This window comes from Martes martes, assembly GCF_963455335.1.
Source record: "Martes martes genome assembly, chromosome: 8".
Lineage (NCBI taxonomy): Eukaryota > Metazoa > Chordata > Mammalia > Carnivora > Mustelidae > Martes > Martes martes.
This window is the reverse complement of record NC_137895.1, coordinates 120,167,639-120,181,401: the sequence shown is the minus strand read 5'-3', so window position 1 is coordinate 120,181,401 and position 13,763 is coordinate 120,167,639. Positions and strand designations below refer to the sequence as shown.

Genomic DNA, 13,763 nt, shown 5'->3' with positions numbered 1-13,763 from the left:
AAAATTAATTCTGCTTGATTTGGAGGAGTTTCACAGAAGAAGTGATGTTTGACTTTGACCTTAATCGATGTCTGAGTTTATTTTTTTAATGGTGTGTTGGGGTAGAAGGGAAGTTGTTAGATAAAACATTTCAAAATGAACAGTGTGAGGGCCATTTGAATACATAAGGGACTATGTTTACCTTTGTGCCAGAAAAGAAGCTTAATGAGTAAGTCAAAATCTCAGTAGGGATTAAAAAACAAACACCAATTGTGGCACAATAGTCCCTTGCATATGGACAAGGTACAGGAATATAAATCATCATTACTTCTCAAATATTTGTTGAATTGGTTCTTTTACATGATATCCTGCTTATACAAACCATCTGCTTGCAGACTAATTGCAAGTTGCATTAGAAATATCCAGTACAGTTGTATTTCCCTTCTGGAAGTAGAGTGGGTAAGCATGAAATATTATCTCTAAGAACGAATGAACAAATGACATAACAGATTTGCTCTAGATATTTGACTGACTGGCTAAAACTATCTGAATGTGGGGTGGTCAATGAGTCTGCCAGTTCTATCAGCTCAGGGAGACTGTGTCATAACCTTCATTAATGTACATTTGATCCATGAATTGTTATCATAGTAATACTCATTATTGATATGAAATACTTAATAGACCACTTCTACACCCCCTTCTGTCTGCCCCTCTTTCCCCCGACCCTGCCTTCCTCCTGCCCTTCCCCTTCCTTCTTTCCTTCCATCCTTCCTCCTTGAAGGAATAGTTCTTGGCAGACTGTAGAAAACTATGCAGTATTCATAATTGAAGTTAAATAACACTTTCAATTTTTTTTCAATAAAGTACAACCTTGCTGGCTTGCTGTTTAAAATAGAGTAAGTCAAATATTTGATGAGTCCCGGTTACTCTGAGGGTTATACATAGGTAGTAGAACTTGTAATATTTTCTTTTTTTTTCTTAAGATTTTATTTATTTATTTGACACAGAGAGAGAGAGAGAGAGAGAAAACACAAGTAGGGGAAGTGGTGGGAGCAGGAGAAGCAGGCATCCTGCTAAGCTGAGAGCCGGATGTGGGGTTTGATCCCAGGACCCTGGGATCATGACCTGAGCCAAAAGCAGCTGCTTAATGACTAAGCCACCCAGGTGCCCCAAGGACTCATAATATTTTCTTTGCATCTTTGTACTCTAGTATCAGTGGCTCCTCTCTTCTGATGGGAAATTAGATATCCTAACATCCTCATTTTCTTTTTTCACCCATAATAAAATATAATGGCTTATTCTCCCTCAGAACCTTTTAGTAGGAGGCCTGTGTCTACTCCTGGATCCTAGATTTATGTTATTACTAGATACAATTGAAACTACATTAAAAATGCATTGAAACTGGATTTTCTTTGGAAAATATCTCAGATTTGAAGGGCATAGGAGATTGAGTGGGTTGGTTGGTAAATATAGAGCCTGATGGACTGAATAGGTGAAGTTAAAATTATTAAAAGTAGAACAGTTGATATTGAATTACAACATAAAATTGTCCAAGTATTATTTTTTTGAGGATTTATTTAAGAGAGAGAGAGAGAGAGAGAGAGAGAGAGAAAATCTCCAGCAGCCTAGATGTGGGATTCGATCCCATGGCCCTGAAATCATGACCTGAACTGAAATCAGGAGCTGGACGTTTAACCAAGTGAGCCACTGAGGCACCCCTCCAAGTATCTTAATGTTTAATGTGAATGATCTGATTTATTCCTTATCATTTATGTTCTACTTTTTCTACACTTTTCTGAACTATTTTGAAACATAATGACGATTACTACCATTTATTGAGCATGTACCATGTGCCAAGCCATTTAATTATGCAATTCTCTAACACATATATGTATAGTCAAATATAATTGCCATCCCCATTTGGGAGATGAGGCTCAGAGAAGTGAAATAATCTGCCCAAGGTTACATAGCTTGTCCATGTTTGAGGTGAGCGTTGATTCAAGATCAGCCTGATTCCCGATACTTACCTTCTATTCTTCACATGGCTGAGATACGTGCTTTGTCATTTTTCATAAATGCATGCGTTGATGAAAACCATTTTATTTATTTATTTATTTATTTATTTATTTATTTTAAGATTTTATTTATTTATTTGTCGGAGAGAGAGCAAGAGAGAGCACAGGCAGGCAGAGTGGCAGGCAGAGGCAGAGGGAGAAGCAGGCTCCCTGATGAGCAAGGAGCCGGATGTGGGACTCCATCCCAAGACGCTGAGATCATGACCTGAGCCGAAGGCATCCGGTTAACCGACTGAGCCACCCAGGCATCCCGATGAAAACCATTTTAAAGGAAGATTATGAAAAGGAGAACAGAACTGAATTATTTCTAGCGCCCCTCTATGATTTCCATGGTTGAGCCTAATGTTTAATGTTTAGGTTAATGTGCATAAATTAAAAAATTATAACACTTCCAAGATCTAAAAAGTTAGGATATATGTAACGATTTGTACTACGTAGCTTACTTAGGCTTACTATTATTTTTTTTAAGATTTTATTTATTTATTTGACAGAGAGAGACACAGTGAGAGAGGGAACACAGCAGAGGGAGTGGAAGAGGGAGAAGTAGGCCTCCCACAGAGCAGGGAACCCGATGCAGTACTCAGTTCTAGGACTCTGAGATCATGACCTGGGCCAAAGGCAGACGTCCAATGACTGAGCCACCCAGGCGCCCCTCTTAGGATTACTATTAATAATTATTTTTGCCTTTGAGATTTAAAAAAATCTTTATTTTGAAAGGAAATCATTATTTAACATTCAATGGCCTATTGAAAATCAAGTACATTGGCATAAATTGATGAAATGTGTATCACTGAATGTCTTATAGATATAGCCTGTTATTTTCTCTTTTCTCCATTATGCTGTATTTCTTTCCACAGCATGCATGAAAGACTATACAGAAGAATCTGGGACTTTCACTTCTCCAAACTTCCCTGGTAATTATCCCAACAATTGGAAATGCATTTATAGGATCATGGTGGAAACCAGCCAACAGATTGCATTACACTTCACAAATTTCTCTTTGGAGGAGGCCATTGGTGGGCACTGTATAGATTTTGTGGAAATCAGGTAAGCACCTTTATTTCATCACCTTTTCTGTTATTGGTTTTCATTCACAATCTTTCCTGGAAAGGTAAAGAAAACACATGGAAATTCTCTCTAAAGCGGACTGTTGTGCCCTTTCTTGCAAGATATAAAGCTTGCTGTGTGGACCCTGACTTAACAGAAGAAAACCAGAAAATTGCATAAGTTTCAGTGGTTATTTTGAAGTGATTATTTTACTGAGAATATTTGAAAATAAACTCCAGATTTTATTTGGACAGATTAAACAGATGTACTACTACTGTGAAATTAGATCCTTGCAATTATTAAAAACCTGCTTTCTTTATGGGAAAATAAACTTAAATGTTAGGCTGTTCATTGTCCATTTGGTCTAATTATATCACAAAAATGATGGTAAGATAACAACCTTAAAGTTTTTAGAAAGTTTTTGTGTTCAACTAATAAAAGTCTAGGCTTGTGAATTTTAGTGTGAGACCCTTTCTTCTTTACTTCTTTGGTATTTAGAGAGAATGAGTTTAAAAAGTTATATTTGCAGTAAAAGTAAGTTAACCTATATATTGCTATCTACTCAGATCATTACATTGAATTAATCAGGATAATCAACTTGGTGTGTATTTGGTTAAATTATTTATTTGGCTTTTTGAAAGCCTAGAATATTATACTTTTTTATAATACATTTTATTCTATCATGTAGAGTGAGGTACTGAAATAATAAACCACAATTGTATCATATCACGCCAAAATAACATAAATTCTAACATAAATTCTAAATTTGCAATAATTAATCATTAGATTTTAATGATGAGTCACCCCCCCCCGTTTTTTTTAAGCTTGAAAAAGCTCCATATTACAAAGTAGGCATAAGACTCCCAAAAGTTCTTGGGGAAAAATTATTTTCAAAAATTTGCTAAATATGTCAAATATAAGATTTGAAAAATTCAAAATAGAAGGAAAACATTTCCAGTTTTCTCTGTAAAATTAAGCAACATTTGTTTATACTGTTGATAATTATGGTTTCTTTATCCCATTACATATTATGTATGTAATTTCTACATGTTCATTGTCTCTGTGTTCTCTGACACATTTGCCAGATGCTTCTCTCAGCTTGAAATTGGTTATATAAAATGTCACATGAACCAAAAATGATGTTCCTTATTAAGGAATTCAAATGCTATATAATAAAGTGAAAAATTGAAAACTTGAAATTGTGACTTGGAGTATTCTTAAGAAAGGTTGACTGACATAAACTGATCTGTTTGCAGTCTCAAAGTTCAATTAATGTTAAATGTTTATACAGTAATATTATCAATAACCAATAAATGATCTCATCTGTGTTTTGCCACAGAGATGGAGGCTATGAAAGTTCACCATCCCTGGGAACATACTGTGGCTCAAATCCGCCTCCAAGAATCATCTCTCACAGCAACAAACTATGGTTACAATTTAAGAGTGACTTCCTTGGCTCAGGGCCTGGATTCTCAGTTAACTGGGATGGATCATTGACAGGTAAATGGGAAAGAGCTGTCTTTCCTTGGAGAATCTGGTCTGATTGGTTTCTTGATTCTTAGACTGCCATGCTCTCATTCAGTTTTTTTCCAGCTGTATTTTGTCATTACTGTCTGTACTAAACTTCAACATTACAAATATTTCTGAATTAACAGCCGCTGTTTTGGTTTTGTTTTCGAGGATGGAACAAGGGAAAATATCCTGGTTCCATGGTATCTGGAGAAGGAAAGGATGTTGACATAGGCTAGCTACTCTTTGGAGACACAGTTGTGTTCTGCCACAAAAGAGAGTAACAGCAACCCCAGTTTGATATAGACAGGAGAATTCCATTTTACCAAGAAGAAAAATATCTGGGTCATCTCATCTCTTTCTCCTGTAGGATGTGGGGGCAATCTCACAACTCCTACTGGCATATTCACTTCTCCCAACTACCCGATGCCCTACTACCACAGCTCTGAATGCTATTGGAGATTGAAATCCAGCCACGGCAGCCCATTCGAACTGGAATTTGAAGACTTTCACTTGGAGCATCACCCAAACTGCACGTCAGATTATCTGGCAGTATGTATGGAGTTCATTGGTTTATTCCACTGCTCCCATTGTTTTCTTCTTTGAAATTCGGGAAATGGGAACACTTAAAATATCCACATAAAAAGTTCAAACAAAAGAAAAGAGAGAAAAGAAAATGTGATGGCAATGACAGCCTTCTAAGTATGGCATGTATTATTGAATGGATTGGTATACTAAGTATTTAAAATATATTGAATATGGGCTGTTAAGATATAATTAAAATCTCCCAAAAGGAGTCATTTCTACATATTCTTTAAAAAAATAACAATGTAGAGGACTATATGGTGAATTAGAGAAGATAATTGAAGTCATCAGGTAGGACTTAATAAGTAGCAGCAATCTGTCCTTGACCATTAAAAAAAAAACTAAATAAAAAATGTATTACAATGTTGTAAATTATAAACTGTGAAATCAAAAACAAGGAGAACTGCTGAAAAAAGCTATGGTCTCAAAAATACATATTGTCTTTCATTTTTAACCCTCAGATTTCAGCCTGGGTTTACACCCTTATCCTTATACACAGCCATGGCTCAATGGCCCAAGTTCACTACCTAAGTTTATAGACATTTAAATATAATTTTCAACATTTTGATATTTTGGTTCAGGGCTCTTCTTTTGTTATGTCGTGCATTTCATGTATTTGCCCACTTGTTAAGAATTGGAGTCCTTTAGATAATGTTTGTGGCCACAATCATCTGACATTTTAAACTGTTTCATTAAAGGTATATGACGGCCCAAGTACCAGCTCTCATTTGCTAAGTCAGCTTTGTGGGAATGAAAAACCGCCTCTCATCCGTTCTAGTGGAGACAGCATGTTTTTAAAATTCAGGACAGACGAAGGTCAACAAGGCGGTGGCTTCCTAGCCCGATACCAGCAGAGTAAGTATGCATTCTGGCTGCTCCGTGCCTTTGGTGGGTCTTCAGTCTCCTGATAGTGAAACAAATGGAAATGAGTATAACCCATTGGTTTGAGCAATTGAAATAAATCTTTGCTCTCTATGAGAAAATTTAATTCTATTTGACAGAAAAGTGCTTAGCCTTAAATTTAATGCCACATAACTAAAGCTATACAAAATGGAGTATTTAATACGCTGAGGTAGTTGCCATTTGGCTAAAGATCAGCATAGCAGGTTAACAGCAAATGGGTTTTCATTTGTATCAAACTTTACAATCTTCTAATTAGACATTATTCCATTGCACATAGTATCTCCCACACTGTTGCTTTTTTTTGGTCTTGTACTTCAAATGGTACCTTAATTTTTATTTTTTTTAAAGATTTTATTTATTTGACAGAGAGAGAGAGATCACAAGTAGGCAGAGAGAGAGAGAGGGAAGCAGGCTCCCTGCTGAGCAGAGAGCCCGATGCGGGGCTCGATCCCAGGACCCTGGGATCATGACCTGAGCTGAAGGCAGAGGCTTTAACCCACTGAGCCACCCAGGTGCCCCAAATGATACCTTAATTTTTATTAAGGGAGACTTATTCTTATAAATCAGATGTAAAGTGCACATTCTTTTTTTTTTTTTTTTTTGATTTATTTATTTATTTTAGAGAGAGAGAGAATGAGCAAGTGGGGGGAGGGGCAGAGGGAGAATAAGAATCTGAAGCAGACTTCCTGCTGAGCACAGAGCCCCATGGAGAGCTGATCCCAGGACCCTGAGATTGTGACCTGAGCGGAAACCAAGAGTGGAGGCTCAACTGACTGAGCCACCCAGGCGCTCCTAGTACAGTCTTTATTGTGGAAAAGCTGGTCATTGTAGAGATGTCATTTTAAAATCTACTTTCCTATGAGGCCACATGGTAGAATGAAAAGAATATTGTACAAAGGGTCAAGGAGCCCAGAGGTTTTTCCTGGCTCCTAATGTCTGAGAAGATCACTTTTCTTCTCTGAGGTTCCATGATTTCTTCTCTTAACAAAGGGGATTAAACAAGGCCATCATGAAAGCGCCTTCAAGGTCTAGAATTAATTTTTTTTTTTTTTTGAGAGTTGAGAGAGTGTGCACGTGTGCATGTCCATGTACACAAGCAAGTGGCGGGGGAAGGGAGAAGGACAGAGGGAGAAAATCCCAAGCAGGCTCCATGCTCAGCACAGAACAGAAGCAGGGCTCCATCTCACCACCCTGATTTCATGGCCTGAGCTGACATCAAGAGTCGACCTGGTCGCCCAGCCAATGGAGCCATACAGGCGCCCCTAGAACTAAATACTTTCTAATGTTAGTTTCAAGATGGACATTTAAAGAAAACAAGGCTTCCTTGAATTTATGTTACTTAATAAACACTTGTGGTTTTGAAAGTACATTCCTTGTCCACTACACCTAAATTTATCTATATTTTGACACAGTTACATAAAAATAGAACTGAAAGTCACAAGATCATAAACTGAACACACAAAATCCCTTTGAATTAGTTGAAAGCGTATTAATGTTTGACCTTGACTATGTGTGAATTTGCAAATATTCACATTCACTTACAGTTGAGGGTTAGGCTGAATTCTAGATAGTTTTGAATAGTGAGTTTTAATGATAAAATGCTTTATTCTTCAGAAGTTCAGCATAGTATATGAAAAGCTCTCCTAAATTCTCTCAGGGATAGATCTTTTTGGTCAAACATGTAATCATGTCTCTAATTTTATTATTGCTGTGGTAATTTGCTTCTTGGTTATAGACTGATTGTTTATTAAAGATTCCTCCCTTTTATTCCTGTGATTATTTTATTTTTCTCTTGTAATTTCAGAACACTGAAGGAGTAACAGCGTATATGGGATATAGGTCCTTAAAGGCAAAATCAGAGCTAACCTGTGAGATTTTCTGTAAAATTTGCCATATGAAATTGGAGGTTTGCAGATAGTAGAATTTCTGAACACTGAGAGCAGCCCGTATGGTTTCATGGAATATATTTTACTCTGCCCAGACTTGAAGGCATTGTGGCACACACTGCCTCTCTGCCTGATTGCTGTAACTTCTCACAGGCATTTAATACCATGACATTGTCCTTTAGGATTCCTTTGTGGACAAAATGAGAAATGAGAATAGAGAATAGAGAAATGAGAAATAAGAATAGAGAAATTTCTCTAATGAGAAATAGTTTGAGTATTCCCCTGCTCTAGCAAAGAAAGATTCTGAAGATCTACAAAGGTATACTTTTCCATACCAAAGATTTTATATATATATAATGTTCTAGTCATCTGTCAGTCATCAGTATAGTAGTAGAAATGCATATATGAGAAATGCATATATGAGCCATATTTTTTCAGAGACGATTTTTTTCAATATAATGTTTATTCTCAATATAATTTTCAATATAGTTTTTCAATATAATGTTTATTTTTCTTATTCTCTTTTATCACACATCATACAGACAATGTGGCCAAGGTTTGAGAAAAGGGATGTATACGCCTTGTTCAAGTCCTTAGTTTGGGTTGTGTTTGGCACTGACTCCCCGGGACTAGCCACACCTTGAGGTACCTGGTATAGTGTTGTTGCAAACTCAGCCGAGGAAAATGCCACCCATAGATGGAAGACTTCTTTCAAAATTTAAGATTTTCATTTCTTCTTCATATCCTTTACATTCCCTCCATTCATTTGGTACTTCCTGATGACTAACTAGAGGAATAATGGAGCCTTTATTGTGAATTTCATGCTGACTTTTGAATGTTCAACAAAGCCATGCTGTTACTCATTTTTAGCATTCACATAGAACTTCGTGTTTTTAAGCTGTTGAATTTAAAGGTCAGGATTTCTGTTCCTTCCAAACATCGAAGTTAGAAAAACAGAAGCATAGAATATTTAATGCACTTTTGTAAATAAACAAATCAGACTGCTCTCTGAGTAGTGCTGAGTTAGTCTGCTTTCCACCAGTTCACAGGAATTTGATGCCTCATAGGCAATTTTCATGACACTTTAAAATTTATGAGTTCACTGAAGTATTATTTTATGTTTGTTCTAAGTGAAGACCCTTTCACTATAAAAATGTTGTATTATATACATATATACACACACATAAACATATATACTATATATATGTATATACATAATGTATACAAATATATAATATATAAACTATGTATATATTTTAATCTAGTTTTCTTTTTTATTAATTATTTTTATTAACATATGTATAGGTCTGTGAATCATCAGGCTTACACATTTCACAGCACTCACTATATCACATACCCTCCCCAGTGTCCATAACCCAATTACCCTCTCCATACCCCCTAGATGTTTTCTTAAAGGAAAATCTCACCCATCTGGGAGCAACTATGAAATACATGATGGTGGTTCTCACTAATCCTGGTTACTTTTTTCAGCATGTAGGAACGTGGTGATTGTGAACCGAACCTATGGCATCTTAGAGAGTATACATTATCCAGGTCCCTATTCTGACAATCAGCGTTGCAACTGGACCATCCAGGCAACTACTGGCAACACGGTGAATTACACATTTTTAGCATTTGAATTGGAAAATCACGCAAACTGCCTGACAGACTATTTAGAGGTATGTATTCTGAAGCTAAATAAACCACTGCATTTTCAGATCAAGTTAGGCAAGCCAAACTAGAAATCATCGTGCTCTGTAGAACTGAGTCTGTGTGGCTCCATGCATCCTCCAGCTACCCATGGTATTTCAACAGGTATATCTCGTGTCTCTTTCACTGCATCATGTTAATATTAAGGATATCTAATTTACTAAATTATATACACAAAGAAGTGTCTATGTTTTTAGGTTTCAATATGATTTCTGGGCTGACTGACCTCATATTATTTCAATAATCCAGGAATAAAGGAATAACTTCTAATTTGTGTTAATTTTGTGTTAACTTGTTTTTATATTTATTCTCTATAAACAGGGTATCAGAAAATGTTTGGGTACCTGGATTTATCTAATAACTAATTTGCCTGATACTAGAAATCATGATTTTGAGCCTTGTTTTTATTTTTAAATTTAAGTGCATTTCAGTTAATTTTTCTTTCAGTAAAATGGAAGTTTCTATTTGTTCTGATAATGACCACCTGTAGCATTTATTCGACTCTTTGTATACAATGCTATTCAATGAAAACTGCTTGAGAACTAGGTAGCCCAAAATATCAGATAATCTCCTATTTTTACAAAAAGATACTTTATTCTTAAAAGCTTTTTTGCTAAATTCCATGTGTGACTTTTTAGGGCTATAGCTTGAAAAGTTAGGCACCTACTTATTTTGCTTAATTTGTGAATGTAATTATGCATTCATATATAAAATTATATAAGCGATTATATTAGTTTAGAAATTATGGCTTCCACTTTCACACCCTGCAAGATAATTTTACTGAGACCACTAATGGTATCTTGACATCAAGTTCTCATCATTAATAAAATCACTTTTTAAGTCCACTTAACATACCATTTTCATATTTTTCTATGTTGTTCATATATAATACTTTTGAATCCACATATGATGTTTTCACTACAAATCTTTTCTAAAGTGACAAGTACCCGCTCTGATAGCATTAGGACATCTCCCCCAACCCATGCTACCTATCTACAACACAGTGACTTAGTGGGTTTCTTCTTAGGGTGATCAGTGATTTTTTGAAGTCTTGCTTACAAAGACTTCGAACATCCAGCCCTTGTAACTTTAAGGACCAATTCTTCAGAAAAAAATCCTTTATCTTTGCAAAATTTTCTTGCTTTTTTTTTTTAACCAATTCTTTAGAAAACTGAGCATTGATTGAGGCTGTTTGAGGTTAACATATCTTTTCCAAAGAGCCCATTTGTTTTTCAAAACAAAGAAAAAGAAAAACAAGGGGAAACAAAAAGAAAGCTGCCTGTACTTTGAGAGACTTGGGAGTTCTAAATATAGGGAGTCTCTTGTTTCTGAGGGATAGTTTTTGGGGGTGAAATCTTGCTTTGTATTTAGAAAAGTTCAATATTATAGAATTGTAGCCATAGGGTTTCCCCACTAGAAAGTGATGTTTACTAGTATTCAAAGAAAATACGACACATCAAACATTACAAGCATGAACTTGACAATGGTTTTAAAGTCCATTTTTCTTGATCTAGTGTTCAGACGGTCTTCACAAGCCTCATGGCACACTTGTCCCATTGCATTTACCTGGAGTAGATATCCTTTTCTTTTCTTCACATGATGTGATCTTGTTCATTCTTTAGAGGAAATGGAAGAGTTGCTTTCAAAGCCCCTTGTTCCTACTACAAACAGAGCCACTTATCTTACTGCATTTTTGCCAACTGCAATTGCGCCCACATGCCCTTTTGAAGGTGTGAGCAGTCTCCTACTGAGTTTCCGACCCAGCATCGGTTATAGAGTTGGGATCTTAATAGGAAGTCGTTGAGTTCAGGATGAATTGACTCTCACAGCCATATTTTAGCATCAGCCTAATGAGAGATGTTAATTAGTGAGAAAGAACTGAATTCCAGACTGACCTTTTTGTATCATTCCTGTGCATTCACTGCAGTTCTACCTCTTTGAACACAAACCAAAAGAGAACTTATGGCCTTGAAGAGCGTTGAGTGTGCAGTGATGTGCCAGGCACCGTGAGAGCGATTTGATGAGAGGGACCACAGCAGAAGCTGCAGGGGGAGGAAGCTTTGACCTGGACTTTCAGGAGGCTTTGGCAGAGTGGGGGAGGAGGTGAGATGGAACTTTTCCAGGGACTGGTTTCCACCTCTTTGGACTTACTTGAGGAAGGAAGGTAGCAAAAAAGCCCATCAGATAATTTTTTGGAGGCGTCCAAAACTGTCAAATGAAGATACTTATTCCAGCAACTGCAGAGCAGCTCTGTGGAGCCCCTTCATAGATGACGTTAGAGGCATGCCGTGTATCTTGTGCAACACTGATGGTAAAAGCAGCAAAAACACAGAATGAGAACCAAAAGTTCAGCAGAGCCTTCCAAAGAATGACACTGTTGCCAGAGGGAGGAGATTTTTTCTGTTTCTGTAAGCCAAGGGGCAAGGCCAGAGCAGTTCCTACAATGGCTGGTCTATGATGAAAATTTTAAAAGCACAAATAACTACTTAAGAAGAGAAAAGCCATAAACACAAAATCTAGTTTCCATTATTTTAATTACTTCTAGTTGAAGGGTTTTTCAAGTAACTGAGCCAGATCCCAGTTGAGTGACTGTTATTGCAGCCAGAATTGAGTTATTTTGAATTAATAAAGCCAAAATTATGAAAGGACTTGGTGAGGTGTTGGTCAGACATTATGCCCAACCTTGCTGAGGAGTGTGGGTTGGTAGAGATCCCACTGGGAAGCAAATCCATCCTTTATTGTTTGTCCTCTGGGCAAAACAAAATGATTCAGATTTGGAAATTAAATTCAATGAGAGGAAGGGTCACTTGCCTGAAGGAATAAGACCATATTGCCCGTGCAATTATGGGAAGTCAACCTTAAGGATTCTTTTTGTATCCTACAACTGCATTTCAATTTTTTAATTTTTTTTTTAAGATTATTTTTTAATTTATTTATTTGACAGACAGAGATTACAGGTAGGCAAAGAGGCAGGCAGAGAGAGAGAGAGGAAGAAGCAGGCTCCCTGCTAAGCAGAGAGCCCAATGCGGGGCTCGATCCCAGGACCCTGGGATCATGACCCAAGCCGAAGGCTGAGGCTTTAACCCACTGAGCCACCCAGGTGCCCCTAATTTTTTAATTTTTATTTTGAGTCTGGGTCTCTGCATAGAAGGGACTTCTAATAAGTGATTGAATATACACATGAAAGTGGTAGATTTGGGAGAAATCAGCACAAAGATGTATAGGGAAGCCCGAGCATATGTGAGGTCAGCCTGGAGCACAAGTGTGGTGGGAAGAGGAAGGAGGACAACCCTGAGGTTGTTGTGTCATGGATGCCGAGGGCAGAGAGCATCGCAGAAGGTGACTGTGATGGACAAGGTGAGAGGCTCTCAGAGGATCAAGAGGGATCTCGGGGTGATCAGTGTGACTCTGGGCAGACCAGTATTTGAAGGGTAGTAGGAGCAGAAGCGAGACCACAGTATGAAGAAACACAAAAAAGAAACACAAAAAACACACAAAAAAAGAAAACACAAAAGAGAGTGAGTGTCGATGGGAGTTTTGCCGAGTTTTCCTGAGGGAATAGCATGAAGTCAGAGCTTCTTTTCTCCAGTCCTTGTCTTGAATTTCCCTCGCTGGTCCTCATGAGGCAAGCTCTCAGGGGACACCCTCTCCGAATGTTCTCTTGTATGTCAGCGTCTCTCTCTCTCTCTCTTTTTTAAAGATTTTATTTATTTATTTGACAGACAGAGATCACAAGTAGGCAGAGAGGCAGGCAGAGAGAGAGGAGGAAGCAGGCTCCCCACTGAGCAGAGAGCCCGATGTGGGGCCCGATCTCAGGACCCTGAGATCATGACTGAGCCGAAGGCAGAGGCTTTAACCCACTGAGCCACCCAAGCGCCCCTGTCAGTGTCTCTTAAAATGTGGCTCAGGTTTGGATTCGACACTCCAATGAAGCCGACTAGGGCCAGGTGTGCTGGAACTCTATCATCTGGCTCAGGTACTTCTGGTTTCATAGGCTGAGGTTATATGGGCTTATTGTTCATCAAGTTATAACGTTGGACTATATTAATACTTGTATTCTCCAGGTCAC

At 37.5% G+C, this 13,763-nt stretch overlaps 1 protein-coding gene across 1 annotated transcript in view; it reads left to right on the top strand.

The window, feature by feature from the left end:
- CUBN (cubilin) overlaps positions 1–13,763 on the top strand; it is a gene marked incomplete at its 5' end in the record, with an annotated part of 255,728 nt that overhangs the window by 67,533 nt on the left and 174,432 nt on the right. The window contains 5 exons of the mRNA XM_080812400.1: positions 2,912–3,101; positions 4,441–4,601; positions 4,981–5,162; positions 5,894–6,050; positions 9,476–9,663. Of these exons, the coding sequence (XP_080668526.1) occupies positions 2,912–3,101; positions 4,441–4,601; positions 4,981–5,162; positions 5,894–6,050; positions 9,476–9,663 (878 nt within the window). The remainder of the gene's footprint in view (positions 1–2,911; positions 3,102–4,440; positions 4,602–4,980; positions 5,163–5,893; positions 6,051–9,475; positions 9,664–13,763) is intronic.